At 36.9% G+C, this 19,386-nt stretch overlaps 2 protein-coding genes across 3 annotated transcripts; both read left to right on the plus strand.

Moving 5' to 3' along the window:
• Window positions 1–436: 436 nt before the first annotated feature.
• On the plus strand, window positions 437–12,465 carry dhx16 (DEAH (Asp-Glu-Ala-His) box polypeptide 16). Its single transcript, XM_077721176.1, has 20 exons — window positions 437–601; window positions 971–1,185; window positions 2,039–2,280; window positions 2,792–2,975; window positions 3,044–3,100; window positions 3,170–3,424; window positions 4,289–4,525; window positions 4,600–4,788; window positions 5,521–5,631; window positions 5,711–5,826; window positions 6,984–7,194; window positions 7,270–7,368; window positions 8,258–8,551; window positions 8,618–8,780; window positions 9,627–9,745; window positions 9,818–9,885; window positions 9,958–10,120; window positions 10,890–11,051; window positions 11,113–11,286; window positions 12,159–12,465. Exons 2-20 carry the CDS (start codon window positions 988–990, stop codon window positions 12,285–12,287), a joined length of 3,171 nt encoding a protein of 1,056 aa, XP_077577302.1. The 5' UTR covers window positions 437–601; window positions 971–987; the 3' UTR covers window positions 12,288–12,465.
• A 1,452-nt stretch (window positions 12,466–13,917) lies between these two features.
• Window positions 13,918–18,420, plus strand: rnf183 (ring finger protein 183). Of its 2 annotated transcripts, none has more exons than XM_077720878.1 (2): window positions 13,918–14,130; window positions 15,959–18,420. In XM_077720878.1, exon 2 carries the CDS (start codon window positions 15,973–15,975, stop codon window positions 16,897–16,899), a length of 927 nt encoding a protein of 308 aa, XP_077577004.1. In that variant the 5' UTR covers window positions 13,918–14,130; window positions 15,959–15,972; the 3' UTR covers window positions 16,900–18,420. The 2 variants fall into 2 exon arrangements, with proteins under 2 accessions (XP_077577004.1, XP_077577003.1); XM_077720877.1 differs by having other exon boundaries at window positions 13,925–14,130; window positions 15,955–18,420.
• Window positions 18,421–19,386: the final 966 nt, after the last annotated feature.

A 19,386-nucleotide genomic window follows, 5' to 3' on the forward strand; every position in this document is an offset into this window, starting at 1 on the left:
TTGTTTACTTTAACATATTAACACTAGCAATAATACGACATTAAACATCGGACGTGACGTCATAATAGCATTTTTGCCGCCTTTTTCAAACTCGTCTTCGAAAAGAGGACAGCATTATAATTTTTATTAACATTGACAATATGTCAGTAACAGGGTTACCTTTATAGCTAACTTTGAAGCGCCCAATAGATGAGGAAAAATATTTAGTGTTTTTAAAATTGTAATTAAGGCGTCACAATATTTTTAATTATGATTTCATGCCAACACTGTTCACTGTTCCTGTTAAAAATAACTTATGACAATACTGTATTACCAATATATGACTACACGTTCAGGAAATCGTGAAAACATTTGATTATTATCATTATTTTATTGTAATTTCACTTACGTCCATGTGAGGTCAGTCACACTCTCCCACCGTTGTTCCCCAGTTTTCTTCTTCTACTACTTGAATATCTTCCCGGGACATGCGTGTTACGACATTAGCTTCCCACATTAGCTTTAATTTTTCATGTTCATAGCTACTTGCTTTCTAAAAATGCATATTTGTTCACACGAAAAAGAATACAACGTTCTTGATTAGCCACTGCTTGAAGTGCCGGTACGTATGGATTTACTTCTCTAATATCTAACAGTGAGTTCGCTGTTCGTCTCCTACTTTGCAACATAAACAAGGTCGCCAGAAGCCGTAAGTGGAGATTTATTGTCGTTATTCTGCTTCTTATAATATAATATTAATATTATTGTGATCTGCAGTAATGAGTAATGGGCTTGTTGCAAATAAAGTTGTGGTTTGTCAAAACAATTTGCGTGTAACAATATGTAGGCCCACTAGGACTTTTCTCAACTATTTAGTCATCATAACTGTATTAAAATAAGTAAAGATATTATTAATGGAAAGCAAAATGGAAGGGCATTTTTCATGACTTGTTTTGTACCTTATTGTGTTGTTTTGACTCCTTTTTGACAGAATAGACACCAAGCACCATGGCCAATCTGGAGCAGTGGGTCAATGACCGTCTACATGACATCCTGGGTCTAAGTGATCGATACGTAGCCCAGTTCATGATCGGTACCGCCCGTAAGGCGAGCAGTTCCCAAGATTTTGTAGCCCGGCTCCAGCAGACGGGTACTATCGACATTGACCAGAGCGTCACCGCCTTTGCCCATGAGCTCTTTGAGAAGGTGTGTGTGAAAAAGTTTTAAAAATGTTGACCAGTCAGAGACGGGGTCATGAATCAGGAGAAGACAAATGCTATCTTATGCTAATATTGCACCCTGCATTTTCATACTTGAAACACAGGGAGAAATAATCACAACAGTGATTAGTTGTTGTCTTCAATCCAACTTTTACTGTAATCATCATCAACAAAAAAACCCATAATACACAATTACAACCATATAAATATATTTATATATATATATATATATATATATATATATATATATATATATATATATATATATATATATATATATATATATATATATATATATATATATATATATATATATATATATATATATATATATATATATATATATATATATATATATATATATATATATATATATATATATATATATATATATATATATATATATATATATATATATATATATATATATATATATATATATATATACATATATATATATATATATATATATATATATACACGTATACATACTCATACTCCAATTCATATACATATTCATATTCCTATTCATGTACTTGTGCATGTACATACACAAACATATCTATACATCTACACATCATGTATACATCTATACATCATCTATACTTCTATACATCAATTACATCAATGACATCAATTACATCTAAACATCAATTACATTTAAACATCAATTACATCAATGACATCAATTACATCTATACATCCATACTTCCATACATCTATACATCAATTACATCTATACCTCTATACCTCTATACGTATATACATCTATACATCCATATATCTATAGCTATCTATGCTTTAGCATGTCACACTAACAGATACAGTATTATTTTCAGATTCCTCGCAAGCAAGTCGTGGAGAAAGCCTCCCGAGTAATGGAACGTCAGGCCATTGAAATGGACAGAAAGAACCGGACGTACACTTTACTGGACGACAGCGACAGTGCCGAGGACGTCGTGGCCGAGAAACAGCGGGGGAGTAAAAAGAAGAGCAAAGACAAGGACAAAGGGAGCAAGAGGAAGAATATCCGTCGGAAGAAAGACAGCGATTCGTCTAGTGAGGAAGAAGTGCCAGTGAGGTAACGAGTATAGATGTTTATTAAATTTCCTGATTTTTCTCCTTTTTAAAACAATAATTGTCATTTTTTAATCATCTTTTTTGTGTTTTTAATTCAAAAATCATATTGTAAAATCTAAAAATATATTTTAAACAGCTAAAATAAACATTGTTTTAGATCTATAAAAAACGGAATATTCAGGGCTTTTAATCCAGGTATTTGAATCCATTTATATAAAAAAAATCTAAATATTATATGTAAAATGGTCCAGCCCACATGTAATCGAGTTGACGTTAATATTGTGTATAGGATAAGTTTAATATAATCTAGTCCTATTCTAATCTAATAGAATGCTAGGAGGTCATAAAGAACGGCAATAAAAAAGTAGTAGTCCCAAGAAAAATGATCTTTAATACTTTAGTCCTTTTTTCTGTTTATGTTTCATATGCACTGTTAACGGATGCACTTTTTTATATGTATCCTATCTTGTGCTGACTTCGCCCGCTCTTATTGTGCATTTTGCTTTTGACAGCCGGGCCAGGTCGAGCCAATCCGACACTGCGGCTGTCAAGAAAAACGAAGAAGAAGAAGAGGAGTGGGAAAAAGAAGAGCGAGAGCGACTGCAAGATATCGAACAACGAGATGCCTTTGCCGAGCGAATTAAGCAAAGGGACAAAGAAAAGACGCGAAATATCGGCGAAAGGACCGATAAAAAGGTGACGTTTCACGGCACCCCGAAAACAACAACTTTATGTGACTTTAACGTTTTCTTGACGACTTTTAGGCTTACGAGGAGGCGCAAAAACGGCTCAAATTGGCCGAAGACGACAAGAAAAACATGGTGGGTTCCATGGTCCAAGCAAAGGAAAAAGTTCTTGAGTCTAAACGGGGCGGGGCTTCTTTCCAACAGCTGCCCGAGTTGAGGAAACAGTCCCGCCGCGAGTATCTGAAAAAGCGAGAGGAGGAGAAATTGGAGGACTTGGAGGCGGAGATTGTTGATGAGGAGTATCTTTTTGCCTCGGATGACGTGACCGAGCACGAAAAGAGGGAGCTGGACTACAAGCGTACGTTGCGAGACTTGGCCAAGGACTACAAGAAGGCCGGGGCTAAGGAGCATGAGGAGCGCAAGAACCGATACTACATGCCGGAGGAGATCAGGAGGAAGGTTGGTGACACACACTGTAGGGAGACACTGGGAGTCAAACAAAGCGTGGTTGGAGGTTTGGTTGCCGGTCAAATGGTGACAAGGAGTTTACTGTTGAAACCAGCTCTCAAATTATATTCATGAGACTGTTTGATATCTAAGAGAGAGAGTTTAATATCTAAGTACTTTTTAATATCTAAGTACTGTTTAATATCTAAGTAGTGTTTAATATGTAAGTACTGTTTCATATCTAAGTACTGTTGAATATCTAAGTACTGTTGAAACCAGCTCTTAAAATTGTATTCATGAGAGAGAATTTAATATTAAAATATCTACTGTTGTCATGAGAAAGTTTAATATCTAAGTATTGTTTAATATCTAAGTACTGTTGAAAACAGTAGATATTTAGATATTAAACTCTCTCATGAATATAATTTTGAGAGCTGGTTTCAACAGTACTTAGATATTAAACAGCACTTAGATATTAAACAGTACTTAGATATTAAACAGTACTTAGATATTAAACAGTACTTAGATATTAAACAGTACTTAGATATTCAACAGTACTTAGATATTCAACAGTACTTAGATATTCAACAGTACTTAGATATTAAATGGTACTTAGATATTAAACGGTACTTGGATATGAAACAGTACTTGTATATTAAACAGTACTTAGATATGAAACAGTACTTAGATATTAAACTCTCTCTCATGAATATAATTTTGAGAGCTGGTTTCCTGAATAAACTCTCTGTCACCATTTGACCGGCGACCAAAAGACTGGCGACCAAACGTCTGGCGACCAAACGTCCGGCGACCAAACGTCTGGCGACCAAACATCCGAGCACCATGTAGCCCACACCCTTGTCTTGCCTTATCCAGGAGGTGCCTCAGAAAGACCTGGAGCTGGAGGAGGAGCCCCCCATGGAACTGGGCGGCGAGCAAGGCCGCTGGGAGGAAGAGCGACTCAAGACGGCGGCGCTCAACTTCGGCGCCAAGAAAGAGCGAGAACAGGGCATGAAGCGAGAACAGGAGAAATATCAGCTGATCCTGGAGGAGGACGAGATGATCGAATTTGTCAGCACGGCCATCACCATGAAGGGGACGTTGATCGAGCAGGTAATACATTTGGACGACCTTTACTTTAGGAGGACACGCCCCCTCAGGTGAAAGTGAGCCAATCCCCATTTCAGGACGACACTCCGGCGGTGTCCCAGTCGGAGTTGAAGAGGCAGTCCATTCAGGAGGTCCGGCGAAGCCTGCCCATCTTCCCCTTCCGGGAAGACCTCCTTGCCGCCATCCATGAACACCAAGTACTCGTCATCGAGGGAGAAACCGGCTCGGGGAAGACCACGCAGATTCCACAATACCTAGTGGAGGATGTGAGTATTGCATTATTTCGTCATCATAGCAGATTTTGACCACCAAGTAAACACTTTAAATTTTTTGGGGGTATTTCTCGAATACAAAGGAGTATCATACCTTCTTGGTTCAATTTTTCTTTGGCTTAGGGGCATTTTTCCTGTCTAATGTTCATTCATTCATTCATTTTCGGAACAGCTTTATCCTCACTAGGCTCGCAGGGGTGCTGGAGCATATCCCAAATGACCTCGGGCTTGAATCAGTGGCCAACCATAATTTCCTGATTTTCCCCCTTTTAAACCAATATTAAATAAATTGTAGTTATAATTTAGACCTGGTGTCAAAGTGGCGGCCCGGGGGCCAAATCTGGCCCGTCGCATCATTTTGTGTGGCCCTGGAAAGTAAATCATGAGTGCTGATTTTCTGTTTTAGGATCAAATTAAAATGGAGTATAGATGTATATTAAATTTCCTGATTTTCCTCCTTTTAAATCAATAATTTTCATGTTTTAATCAAATTTTTTCTGTGTTTTTAGCTCAAAAATCATTTTTGTAAAATCTAAAAATATATTAAAAAATAGCTAAATTAAACATTGTTTTAGATATATAAAAAATGGAATATTCAGGGATTTTAATCCAGTTCATTTAATCTATTTATATAAAAAAAATCTAAATATTATATCTAAAATGGTCCGGCACACATGAAATCGAGTTTGAGACCCTTGTTTTAACCCTTGCCTATCCTTTTCTCAGGGTTTTACCAAAGGAGGGATGAAAATAGGATGCACACAACCTCGCAGAGTGGCCGCCATGTCAGTGGCGGCCCGGGTGGCGGAGGAAATGGCTGTCAAGCTTGGTAACGAGGTGAAGCAAAGATAAACAAAAACTGGAACAAATTTGAATTTCGGGCCTAACTTCATTCCATTTTTTCCACGTGGTCCAGGTGGGCTACAGCATCCGCTTTGAGGACTGCACTTCCGAAAGAACGGCGGTCAAGTACATGACGGACGGCATGCTACTGCGAGAGTTCCTGACCGAGCCCGATCTCGCCAGCTACAGGTATTTTCACGACTATACGGCGCATTGTATTTTTAGCCACAGTGTCAATAGCCAGTGCTATGTCATTGTTTTACACACACAAAGGACGCACCGTTTTTATAGACGCAGCCAGCCAGGCATGGCAAAACATAGACCAGCTGAAACATACATGCTAAAAACACTTTACAAACCATTCGCAAATAGTAGCTAGTTAGTAGCTAGCGTCCATGCTTCGTAAAGCTGTGTTGATGCCGAACGCCAGGCCACAATCCATTTGCAAATAGTAGCCAGCTAGTAGCTAGAAGCTAGAGCTAGAAGCTAGTAGCTAGTTGCTAGTAGCTAGAAGCTAGAAGCTAGTAGCTAGAAGCTAGAAGCTAGTAGCTAGAAGCTAGTAGCTAGAAGCTAGTAGCTAGAAGCTAGTAGCTAGAAGCTAGTAGCTAGAAGCTAGTAGCTAGTAGCTAGAAGCTAGTAGCTAGAAGCTAGTAGCTAGAAGCTAGTAGCTAGAAGCTAGTAGCTAGAAGCTAGTAGCTAGAAGCTAGTAGCTAGGTGCTAGTAGGTAGAAGCTAGTAGCTAGAAAGGTCTGGAACCTTTTTGACGAAAAGAGCCACAAACAATTCCTATTTTCGAATGATATTCCTTACAAGGCATACTCACAATTTAAAAGTCAAAATACATGAAAAATTGCAGTCATTTTATTACTTTCAAAGTACAAAAAGTCTCTGAATTCATTTGACAACATTGTTACGCTTTAGCTAATCAATGAATACCAGTCAGTTCAATGAGTATCAATAAGAAAATGAATGCAGAAGACTAATGGAAAAAAATCAATGCCACAGTCCTGACGTGACGTTCCTATTGGTGCGTTCGGTACTCAGCTCTCTTACCACTGGTTTCCATATTTTAGCTTAGAGCCATATGCACCCATCATAAGAGCCACATGTGGCTCCCGAGCCATAAGTTCCCTACCCCTGGTGTACCCTATCCATTGATTTTTTTAAATTTTTATCGTGATAACAATTTTAGTATTGGTCCATATATAAGGTGCACTGGATTATAAGGCACCCTGTCTATTTTGGAGAAAATTTAAGACTTTTATTTTTGCCTTATAGTCGTGTAAATACGGTAAGCATTATCAGTATGATTGAAAACAAGACATTTCATGTTTTTTCTGGCATTAGCGTGATCATGATCGACGAGGCGCACGAACGGACACTTCACACGGACATCCTGTTCGGCTTAATCAAGGACATCGCCAGGTTCCGACCCGACTTGAAGGTCCTGGTGGCCAGCGCCACTTTGGACACGGCTAGGTTCTCCACTTTCTTTGACGACGCCCCCGTCTTTCGGATTCCGGGAAGGAGGTACCCCGTGGACATCTTTTACACTAAAGTGAGTCTGCCAAATTTATACATTTGTGTTATTTAGGAATTAAAGGAGTTAAAGTTGATTTTTGGTATCTGCTAGGCTCCGGAGGCCGACTACATGGAAGCGTGTGTGGTGTCAGTGTTGCAGATCCACGTCACGCAGCCTACTGGTGATATTTTGGTCTTTCTAACTGGACAGGTATGCTGCCAAAAAATGGCTTTAATGAGAATACAATGGAATGTTTATCTATTGCATTTTTTTTAATCTTAAAATTGATTTCCATTTGATTGATTTAAAAAAAGTCCATGAATAATAAAATAACTAATAGAGAAAGAGAGGATCTAAAATTGAAATATTTCAAAATAAAATAACTAAAAAATAAAGAGATGACCTTCTAAATAAAATAACTACAAAATAAAGAGATGACCTTCTGAATAAAATAACTAATAAATAAAGAGATGACCTGAAATTGAAATTCTTCAAAATAAAAGAACTAAAAAATTAAGCGATGACCTAAAATTAAAATCTTTCAAAATAAAAGAACTACAAAATAAAGAGATGACCTGAAATTGAAATATTTTGAAATAAAATAACTAATAAATCAAGAGATGACCTGAAATTGAAATATTTTGAAATAAAATAACTAATAAATCAAGAGATGACCTGCAATTGAAATATTTCAAAATAAAACAACTACTATCTTTCAAAATAAAATAACTAATGAATAAAGAGATGACCTCAAATTGAAATCTTTCAAAATAAAATAGCTACTAAATAAAGTGATGACCTCAAATTGGAATCTTTCAAAATAACTAATAAATAAAGAGATTACCTGAAATTGAAATAGTATTTCAAAATAAAATAACTAATAAATAAAGACACTACCTCATCTTAAAATCTATATTAACATGAATAAATAATCTATTTCATCTCACTTCTGTATTGCACCAATGGAACTTATTCATAATATTTTTATCATTTCTTCCGCATAAAACTTCCCTTTCACTTTTATTTTTTAAAACTCATAAAAAACAAAAATAAACCAAGAAAAAAACTTGATTCAACCTGTTATTGCTGCTCCTCACAGGAAGACATCGAAACATGCTGCGAGCAACTCCAGGACCGATGTCGACGCCTCGGCTCCAAAATCGCCGAACTCCTAGTCCTTCCCATCTACGCCAACCTACCCTCAGACATGCAGGCCAAGATCTTCAGCCCCACGCCACCCGGCGCCCGCAAAGTGGTGGTCGCCACCAACATCGCGGAAACCTCGCTAACCATCGACGGCATCATCTACGTCATCGACCCGGGTTTCTGCAAACAAAAGAATTACGTCGCCCGTACTGGCATGGAGTCTCTAATCGTCATGCCTTGCTCACGGGTAAGCACCAAAGCCGCCTCCCACTTTTGGATTTAGACACCCAAGTGATGCTCTCGTTGTTCCCAGGCGTCGGCCAATCAGAGAGCGGGACGTGCCGGTAGAGTGGCTGCCGGGAAATGCTTCAGGTTGTACACGGCGTGGGCCTTCAAACATGAGATGGAGGAGATGACCGTGCCTGAGATTCAGAGGACAAACCTGGGAAATGTAGTTCTTCTACTCAAGAGTTTAGGTAGGCGGGGTCTAAGTGTTGGGACAGACCATACAGTAATCCAGGGGTAGGGAACTTATGGCTCGGGAGCTACATGTGGCTGTTTTGATGAGTGCATATGGCTCTTTGCTAACCTGTGAGCTAAAGTATGATGACAGAACTATGATATTACATCTAGAACTGATTTATTGTTCATTTTTTTGTATTAGATTCTTCTGGAATGCATCCTCTTATTGAATAGCAATAGTATTTAAGAATATTTTTTTAAAAAATCATTTTTTTTCCACTTGAAAAGTGGTGAAATTACAAAAAAAATCATAAGGCACTCGTTTGCATGTACCGTACTTTCACGACTATAAGGCACACTTAAAAGTCTTAATAATTTTTTTCCAAAATAGACAGTGCGCCTTGTATATGGAAAAAAACAGAAAACCAAAAACGAAAAACCACCACTGTCGGATATTAAAAAAAACACAAACGCCTGAACTGAAACAATACTGTTAAATATGCAGATGCCATCTTAGTTTACAAAATCGTCCATCATATAGCTCCCCCCCCACTGCGAGATTTGATACAAAAAATTCAAAACATCAACAATGGCTGGCCCAAGAGGTAACTGTAAAGTAGTGAGTGCTTCATACCTGGAAGTCAATAGCAATTACCGTATTTTCACCACTATAAGGCGCACTTAAAAGTCTTACATTTTCTCCAAAATAGACAGTGCGCCTTATAATACAGTGCGCCTTATATATGGAAAAAATGTCATTCATTGAGGGTGTGCCTTATAATGCGGTGTGCCTTATATTCATGAAAATACAGTAATTGATGTTTTAGGGCACAAAATGTATCTCTCTGTGTACTTGCTAGGTATCAACGACCTCCTCCACTTTGACTTCATGGATCCACCGCCACATGAGACGCTCCTGATGGCCCTGGAGCAGCTCTACGCGCTTGGAGCGCTCAATCACCTGGGAGAACTCACCACGGTAAGATTACTCATAGTCCTCGGTGATTGGTTGATTGAAGCTAATAACGTGTGTCTGTTTTTGTCATTTCAGCTTGGTCGCAGGATGGCCGAGTTGCCGGTGGACCCCATGCTGAGCAAGATGATCCTGGCTTCCGAGCAGTGAGTCATTCACTTTTCAATCCTTGACTTTTTTTTGTCCTCCCCGCTCACGCCGAAAAAAACGCTTCAAAGGTACAAGTGTTCCGAGGAGGTTCTGTCCATTGCCGCCATGCTGTCTGTCAACAACTCCATCTTCTACCGGCCTAAGGACAAGGCGGTGCATGCCGACAACGCCAGGATGAACTTTGTGGTCCCGGGTGGAGATCATCTGGTGCTTCTCAATGTCTACACTCAGGTGAGGATAAGTGACGTTCCTACCCGATGCTCAGTATCAGTATAGGTGGCACCAGATCCGACATGTCCGCGATTAGGGGTTACTTCTCTGTTTTTTTTAACAAAACAAATGGCTGAATGTTAAGACTAACCATATGTATACATGTACATCTAGGTGTATGTATATTTATATATATGTAAATCTAAATTTCAGCAACACTCTTATTTATTTTGTTTATTTATATATTTCTGTATTAATGTTTTTGTTTATTTAGTAATTAAGTTATATATGTATGTGTTTGTTTATTAATTTATTTATTTTGTTTTTATTTAGTAGTTAAGTTATATATATTTGTATTTGTTTATTAATTAATTGATATATTTATTTATTATTCTATCCATTTATTTATTTTGTATTTATTTAGTAATTAAGTTATAAATTTATGTATTCTTTATTATTTAATGAGCGTATTTATTATTTAATTAATTTATATATTTATTAATGTATGTGTATATATAGATATAGATATAATTATATTTGTGATAACTTATTTTTTCGCCTATCTATTTACATCTAAAATGTATTTTTCTGTGTCTGTATTCTCACCCTCTTGCTACTGTGAGAATGAAATTTCCCGAATACAGGATGAATACAATTATATAATCTAATCTAAGGACACAGAAAAAAAATCATCACGTAATATTCTAAACAAAGTATTGACATAGGTTTTAGGGATTTATCATTTACTGTTGACATGATATTTTGCATCATTTTCACAATCTGTCAATAGTGGGTGGAGAGCGGCTACTCCACGCAGTGGTGCTACGAAAACTTCATCCAGTTCCGCTCCATGCGGCGAGCACGGGACGTGCGCGACCAGCTGGAAGGCCTGATGGAGCGCATCGAGGTGGAGATGGTCAGCTCGCAGGGGGACGCCATGCCCATCCGAAAGGTACCCACCGGAAACTGCCCGATTTGAACAAAATAAGTCCTAAAAGACCAGCGTTTGGCAGGCGGTGACGGCGGGCTACTTCTACCACACGGCGAGGCTGAGCAAAGGAGGCTACAGGACGGTCAAGCACCAGCAGACGGTCTACACCCACCCCAGCAGCTCGCTTTTTGAGGAGCAGCCCCGATGGCTCATCTATCACGAGTTGGTCATGACCACCAAGGAGTTCATGAGACAGGTATGACACAAAAAAACTTTTTATCAACATAAATTGTACATCTCGTTGACTAATGGGTGACGATACATGTCACAGGATGAATAAAGTTATCTAATCTAAAAAATAATAATAATAATTAAAAACATGTTTAGGCAGCACGGTGGAGAAGTGGTTTGCACATTCGCCTCGCACTTCTGAGATGATGGGTTCAATCCCGGGTGGATTTTGTTTCCTCCCACATGACAAAAACATGCTTGCTAGGCTAACTGGCTAACACTCAAATTAAAATGAAGACTATAGATGTATATTAAATTTCCTGATTTTTTCCCCCTTTTAAATTAATAATTGTCATTTTTTAATCCATTTTGTCTGTGTTTTTAGTTCAAAAATCATTTTGTAAAATCTAAAAATTTATTTTAAAAAAAATCGAAAAATATATATAAAAATCTAAAATAAACATTGTTTTAGATCTATAAAATACTGAATATTCAGGGCTTTTAATCCATTTATTTAAAAAAAACAACCTAAATATTATATCTAAAATGGTCCGGCCCACATAAAATCAAGTTGGCTTTAAAGCGGCCCACGAACCAACACCTTTGGGATAAACGGTACGCAAAATTAATCAATAAATGTAGTAAAGAAAATGTATCTTCCATAAAATGTCCGATAATCTTTCTCAATATTTTCCCTTCAAAGTAACACATTTGTCCTCCCTATTAAAACCATGAATATGGAGGTGAAAATTGTCAATCAGGGGGCGGCTTATATGCGAGAAATTGTAAAATTCAACCATTTAAAAGGATCATTATACGTGAAAACGGCTACAATGCGAGAAAATATGGTAAAAGGTAGAATTTTCTCTGCTTTTGGCTGACCTTTGACCTCCTCAGGTGGTGGAGATCGAGAGTGGTTGGCTTCTGGAAGTTGCCCCTCACTACTACAAGAGCAAAGAGGTGGAAGACAGTAACACCAAGAAGATGCCCCGCAAACTAGGCAAAGCCAAGGAGGAGCTTGGCTGAAAACAACACAAACAATGCCCGCCCATTCGGCCAATCATGTGACTAAAAGACATTCCAGACAAAAGCAGGACTGGTTAACGATTAACGCAATTGGCTCAGTAGTGACGCTCACTTACTTGAACTGAGTACACATTTGTCTTGATTGCTGAAGAGCAATAAATTTTTACTGCTGTTTGTATTACCTCTCCCCATTCCGCTACTTCCTTGTTTACGTCCTCGGCAAAAAAATGGCTGCCACATTTTGCAATGGAAGCCAAGAAAGTGAACCTGGTGAGGATTAGTGGTAGAGATAATGAATGGATTCCATTTTTATTGGCCGGGGAGGGGGTGTATTAAACAAATGGGATTTAATAGGACATTAAGTGACATATTAAAGGACATAGGGCATAAGAAATGACATATTAAAGGACATAGGACATATTAACTGACATAGTAATGGACATAGGACATTTTAAGTGATATATTAAAGGACATAGGACATATTAAGTGACATATTAAGGTACATAGGACATGTTAAGGGACATATTAAAGGACATAGGACATATTTGGTGACATATTAAAGGACAGAACATATTATGTGACATATTAAAGGACATAGGACATATTAAAGGACAATGGACATATTAAGTGACATTTTAAAGGACAATGGACACTAAGTTACATATTAATGGACATAGGACATGTTAAGTGACATATTAAAGGACATAGGACATATTAAAGGGCATAGGACATATTAAGGGACACATTAAAGAACATAGGACATATTAGGTGACATATTAAAGGACATAGGACATATCAAGTGACATGTAATAGGACATATTTAGTGACATTAAAGGACATAAGACATATTAAGTGACATTGGACGTATTAAGTGACATATTAAAGGACATAGGACGTATTAAGTGACGTATTAAAGGACACAGAACATATAGGACATTAAGTGACATCTAAACAACTTCAAATGATGAATACAAAAAAATATCAGGACAATTAAAAGCAAAAAGGTATTCATAATTAGAGGTATGACTGGAGTTTTTTTATTATGGCTCAATGGCGTGAATTCCCAGTTATTGTGAATGTCGTTTTCTGTCCTCTGACCTTTGACCTCATTATTTACATATTCATTTTAAAAGAATATATTCAACAAAACATAAGTTAATTCAGTGTATATATATTTATATATATATTTGGTTGAAATTTATGGATACCCTTTCATGAAGGGGAAAATAAATGGAACGCAATCTAAAAAAATAGCTAAATATATGTACAAAAAATAATTAACGAGAATGAATAATAGATAAAAAATAGAATTAAAAAAAATCATAAAATAGCATAAATTCCAACGTATACAATAAAATTGCAATAAAAATGAGACGTCAATAGTTATATTTTTTTAAAAAGCAGTATGTAAAAAAATAAAGAGGCATAGATGCATAAAAGTTCAAATCTTTTAAAATATAAAAAAATAAAAACAAAAAATTCACCAAAATGAAACTCAAAGAAAAAAAATTCAATAAAAAAACCTGAATATGCACATTAAAAACATTTTTAAAAAATAGGACTACATATTTAATAAAATTAAATCAAGTCATTAGCAATGCATATTTTCACTCATTCTGAAAAGTCACTGTCATCTTCCTCTTGCAGAAATGTACACACGGCACCCCCGGGCGGGTCGAACCGGTCGAACCGGAGGCGGCTGACAGGCGCGCGGGGGGTGAATGAATAGGCAGCGCCGCGTGCCTGAGTCGCGATGACAAAACAAGAAACGGCAGCGACCAAACAACCCATGCGGCTCTTTTCGCCATTTTCTGGGCTGCGTAATGACACGCCAACTCTACAGGTAACTTTATTTACATTTCAACTACTTAACTATTTCTTTATTTTTATTTTATTTTTGCTGCTTTTTACTCAATTTGATATCATTATGTCCTAAAACAAAATGATCTTCTGTTGTTTTTGGGTAGAGTTGGTTTTGTTAGCTTGTTTTTTGTATAGTGGTAGATGTCCAATCGGATTGGACGTCTGCTGTTGTCAATGGCAACCAATCAGATAAGATTAAAATCAGGGTTTTAACTTCAATTGTAAATATGATGGATAGATATTTTTGTTTTCGGTTGTTGGTTTAGATGACCTGAAAATGTCCAAATCATCTTTTTTGGGCCGTTTCATTAAAAAAGTTTTCTTTTATAACATTTTTTCTTAAATAGAAAAAGAAACAATAAATATTCACCTAAAAAATATTTTTGGGGGGATATTTATTGCCTTAATATATCAGATATTTACATTACTACTCCTTTTGTTTTCTTTAAATATACTTTTTTCTTAAATAAAAAAACAACAACTAAATATTCCCCTAAGAATATTTTTTGAGGGGAATATTTACTGTGTTTTTGTAGTTTTTAATGGATATTAGTCAAATATCACGTTTCAATTTGTTATAAAAATAATCAATTGCCCTCACACATATTCACACCCAAACAATTTTTTTAACTTAAAAATGAAAACAAAAAAATTAAAAAACACATTTTTCTGCCAAAAAATATTTTGAGATTTTTTTTAAGTGTTTTGAAATATAAATTAAATGCCTTTTATTGTAAATGAGCTAAGATTAAAATCATGTTCTAAACTGAATCAGAATTGCAAATATGACGGACAGATATTTTTGTTTTCGGTTTAGATGAACTCAAAATGACCAAATCAGCTTTTTTTGACCATTTCATTTAAAAAGGGGGGACAAACATTCGATAGAAAATCCAAAAATGTGAATTTAATTAAAAAATTGCTGTCACATGCTCTCCCTCTTGCCAAATTGTGTAACATCACTAATCAACGTAACTAAATTTTTGAAATGTCATCGTCTGTGTCAATCATAATTGGATGATTTTGATTTAATTTTGAACAAAACCACCTATCGCTATGAGGAAAAGACCAAAAATACTGTCATACAAACCAAAAATGTCTGCCCCCCCTTTGTTTAACAGATTTTTGTCCCCTCTTTTAAATATTTTCTATTTTTTTCTAAGAATATTTTTTGTGGTCGGATCTTGTGTAATTTTTACATTTCTATTTTATTCAAATTATTCATGCAATTTGTAAAATGGGATTACAAAAACCAAAAAGACCAAAAATACTGTTATAACAAACCCTTGTCAAATCCCGTGTGCCCAGATAGCGTGAGCACCCATCATAATTTGATGATTTTTATTCCATTTTGAACAAAACCACCAATAACCACAAAGAAAAGACCAAAAATACTGTTATAACAAATCTTTGTCAAATCCTGTGTGCCCGAAATAGCGTGAGCACCTGTCATAATTTGATAATTTTCATTTCATTTTGAACAAAACCACCAATAACCACAACGAAAACACCAAAAATACTGTTATAACAAACCCTTGTCAAATTGTGTGTGCCCAAATAGCGTGAGCACCCGTCCTAACTAAAAAAAAATCATTTCTTTTTTGAACAAAACCACCAATAACCACAAAGAAAAAACCAAAAATACTGCTATAACAAACCCTTGTCAAATTCCGTGTCCCCAGATAGCGTGAGCATCCTTCATAACTGGAAAAATTTCATTTCATTTTGAACAAAACCACCAATAACCACAAAAAACCACCAAAAATACTGTCATAACAACCCTTTCCAAATCCCATGTCCCCAGATAGCGTGATCATCCACCATGAGCGACGACCGCGACAGACGGCGTAGCCGTCGCAACCGCAGCCGCGAGCCCCGTCCACCCCAAAACATCAAACCCCAAAACGTCAAACCCCGCGTTGACACCCGACGCCCACCCAAATCCTCCAGACCCACCCGATCCCGTAGCACCGAATCGGAACAACCTCGCCGCCAAAGCGAACCCACCCAACCTCGACGTCATAACCGCCAACGTCGCGGCAGGAGCGCCGAAGACAACCGTCGTCCAACCCAAGCCGACGCCCCCAACGACGACAACGAAGACCCCGAGTGCGCCATCTGCTTCTGTTCCTATGACAACATCTTCAAGACCCCTAAACTACTAGCATGTGGACACACTTTCTGCCTAGAATGCCTAGCACGTATCAACGTTAGCGCACCGCAGCTAAAGACGCTATCATGCCCCGTTTGCCGCGAGCTAACCGACATCCCACATGGCCAAGACCTCCCCCGCCTTGATAACAACCAAGACATCATCGGTAGGTTACCCCCCGAAATGCGGCGTGCCCGTTCCGTCCGATTTAAACGCAGTAAGGGGAAGCTCCTCCTTAAAAAACCGGAAAACGCCGCCACCGCCGCTTCGTCTTCTTCCGCCGCCGCCGCCTTGACCTTGCCGAGAAAGACCCAAGCACCCGCGGGGGATACGTTGGGGCTCCGTGAAGTGGAGGATGGTGGTCAGCCCGCCGCTGTTGTGGACGTGGGACGCCCGCCCAATAGGGTACACGGGCGTATTCGGCGTTTTTGTCGCTCGGATCGTTGCTATTACATCAGCGTGGCCTCAGTTGTGACTGTTGCTCTGGTTCTTCTACTAGTGGGAATCTTGGCTTTTGTCATTGTGCCCAGTGCGAACCCCCCGAGACCCCCGCCAGGGAACCGCACGACGCCAAACACTTTACCCGCCGGATTGTGACACAACAGACATTTGGAAAACTGCTTCTAATTATTTGTAAGGCCTATTTTTTCCCAAAAGTGGCCTTTTGTGCTTAAAATTCAGCATGAACAGAAAAAATATATAAAAAAAACAAACATGGACATGCAGGCAGCACGTTGGTTAAGTGGATAGCGTGGGGGGCTTGCAACTCTGTGATTCTGGGTTCAAATGCAGGTTGGTCCACCTATGTGGAGTTTGCATGTTCTACCCAGGCCCATGTTTTTTTTTTTATTTCCGGGTACTCTGGGTTTCATCCTACATTCCAAAAAAATGCATGCTAAGCTAGCTGGCTAACATGCTAACTTGCCCCTAGGTATGAGTGATTGGTTGTTTGTGTCGTCGTGCCCTGCGATTGGCTGACTGATTTAGGGCCTGAAGTCAGCTGGGATAAGCTACAAACTGAAAATAAGACAATGAAATAATCACCTTTTACTTTGAAAATCTACCCAAAACAAACATAGAAACATATTCAAACAAAACAATTAGCCTATGGTAGTCCAAAAAAATAGATTAACATACACAATATAACATCAGTACATTATAAATTTTTTGTCAGTTTATAAAAAAAACAAAACTGAAAATAACCCAATGAAATAATCACCCTTTACTTTGAAAATCTACCCCAAACAAACGAAAACATTCAAACAAATGATTTAGCGTATGCTAGCCTTTAAAAAAATAGATTATCATACAAAATATTGCATCAGTACATTATCAAAAATTGTTGTCAGTTAAAAAAACAAAACAGAAAAGAACCCGATGAAAAAATCACCTTTTACTTTGAAAATATACCCAAAACAAACAAAAACATATTCAAACAAAAACAATTAGCATATGCTAACCCTTTTACTTTCCCATTGCTGCCAACCCTCCCCTTTCAACATCTCTGACAGCCCATTGGTTCACGCGGACACTTTTTTTGTTAAAAAAGAAATCAAGTCTAACGAGAACGGCAACATTTTTTCCCCTTCGTGGACAAATTGGACGCGTACATGTCCTTGTTTGGACAAAAACAAAGTTCCTTTTGTAAATAGTCAATGGTCAACATTGAAAAGTGACATTTTGAAATATTTTTCTTGTTCTGATGATTGAAAAGAAACAACAAAAACAAAAAAAATGTGAAAAAACTGCAACTGTGAAGTGATGGAAAGTTTACATAGCCCTTTTTTTAAATACTGGTGTCAAATGGGGCTGCCCATTTTTTGTAGATTATAATATATATAATATGTTTTTATTTTTGTGTTACTGGGAGATGTTTAATTCTTTATAAATGGAATCAATTGCTGTCAAAAAGTCATTTTTTTCTACATATACACATTTAAAATGACCAGAAATTTAAATCAACCATTTTTTTTATATTTACAGATTTTTTTTAATGAATATCTGTAAAATATTAATTTTTTTATTGTAAAGGGAAAAAAATGCAAAATATTGAAGATTTTGCCTTCAAAAATATTCACACGCAAACAAATATTTAGTTTTTTACCTAAAAATGAAAACAAAAAAATGTAAAAAAAAAATCACCTTTTTCTCCAAAAATATTTTTGAATTTTTTTTAGGGCAAATTTCCTGTTTTTTTTTTTAAAATGCTTCTTTAAAAATAATCTAAAACCGACATACTCCTTTTAACTTTGAAAATGTTCAAAAACACAAGTAAACAAGCACATATTTGAAAGAAAAAAACTCCCAAAATAAAAAACAAAGATGTCCTCTACTGTGAATTAACTTTGGCAGCCCTATTTGTAGGAAGTTAAATATTTAAAGGGTTGTTTAAAATCTATTTGTCACAGCCACAAAAAAAAACAATAACAATGACAGTGTTTATTTTATGCTTGTGTATATACGCCACCATCTTGTTGTATAAAACCATTCCGTGAAGTATTTTTCAGTAAAAACTCGTCCAATTTTCTGCAATTCATGCTTGTTGTTCTTCTTTTGGAGTTTCTCTCTACTTGTTTTGTTTCCCTCGTAGGCAGCCCAAACCGGTCGGACGATTTCTGGAGTGACGCATTTTCCGGATTCTTTACTTCACTTCACAAACAAAAGGAAAGTACTGTAATTTCTTGCATATTAGCCGCCTCTCTGTATATGGCACACCCTTAAAATTGCCTTAAAATAGTTGAGTTTTAAAATTTTTCGCATATAAGTCGCCCCTTGATTCACAATTTTAACCTCCATGTTTGTAGTTTTAATAGGGAGTACAAATGTTGTATGTATTTTGTAATTGGCTGTATTTTTCACACCGCGTTGGGGATGAAAACTATTAAAAATAGTTATAAAATGATGTCATTTTTTTAATTGGCTGTATTTTTCATAACAGAAGATTTTTTTATTCTTTTTGATGAAATGGCACAACAATTCTTTTTTTCTACATTTTTTATAAGAGGGAAAAAGTAAATATTCCGCTTTTATTCTCTTGTCCAAAGTTTATTTAATCTTTAAAAAAAACATGATGCAGTTCTCAAT

The sequence above is a fragment of the Stigmatopora nigra genome, chromosome 7 (assembly GCF_051989575.1).
Source record: "Stigmatopora nigra isolate UIUO_SnigA chromosome 7, RoL_Snig_1.1, whole genome shotgun sequence".
Classification (NCBI taxonomy): Eukaryota; Metazoa; Chordata; class Actinopteri; order Syngnathiformes; family Syngnathidae; genus Stigmatopora; species Stigmatopora nigra.

Excerpts from the sequence above, each read along its gene's own strand:
- dhx16 (XM_077721176.1), top strand. The coding sequence starts at position 988 with ATGGCCAATCTGGAGCAGTGGGTCAATGACCGTCTACATGACATCCTG. Across the intron at positions 4,526-4,599 it reads AGGGGACGTTGATCGAGCAG|GACGACACTCCGGCGGTGTC; the intron begins GTAATACATTTG and ends TCCCCATTTCAG. Across the intron at positions 7,369-8,257 it reads TGGTCTTTCTAACTGGACAG|GAAGACATCGAAACATGCTG; the intron begins GTATGCTGCCAA and ends TGCTCCTCACAG.
- rnf183 (XM_077720878.1), top strand. The coding sequence starts at position 15,973 with ATGAGCGACGACCGCGACAGACGGCGTAGCCGTCGCAACCGCAGCCGC.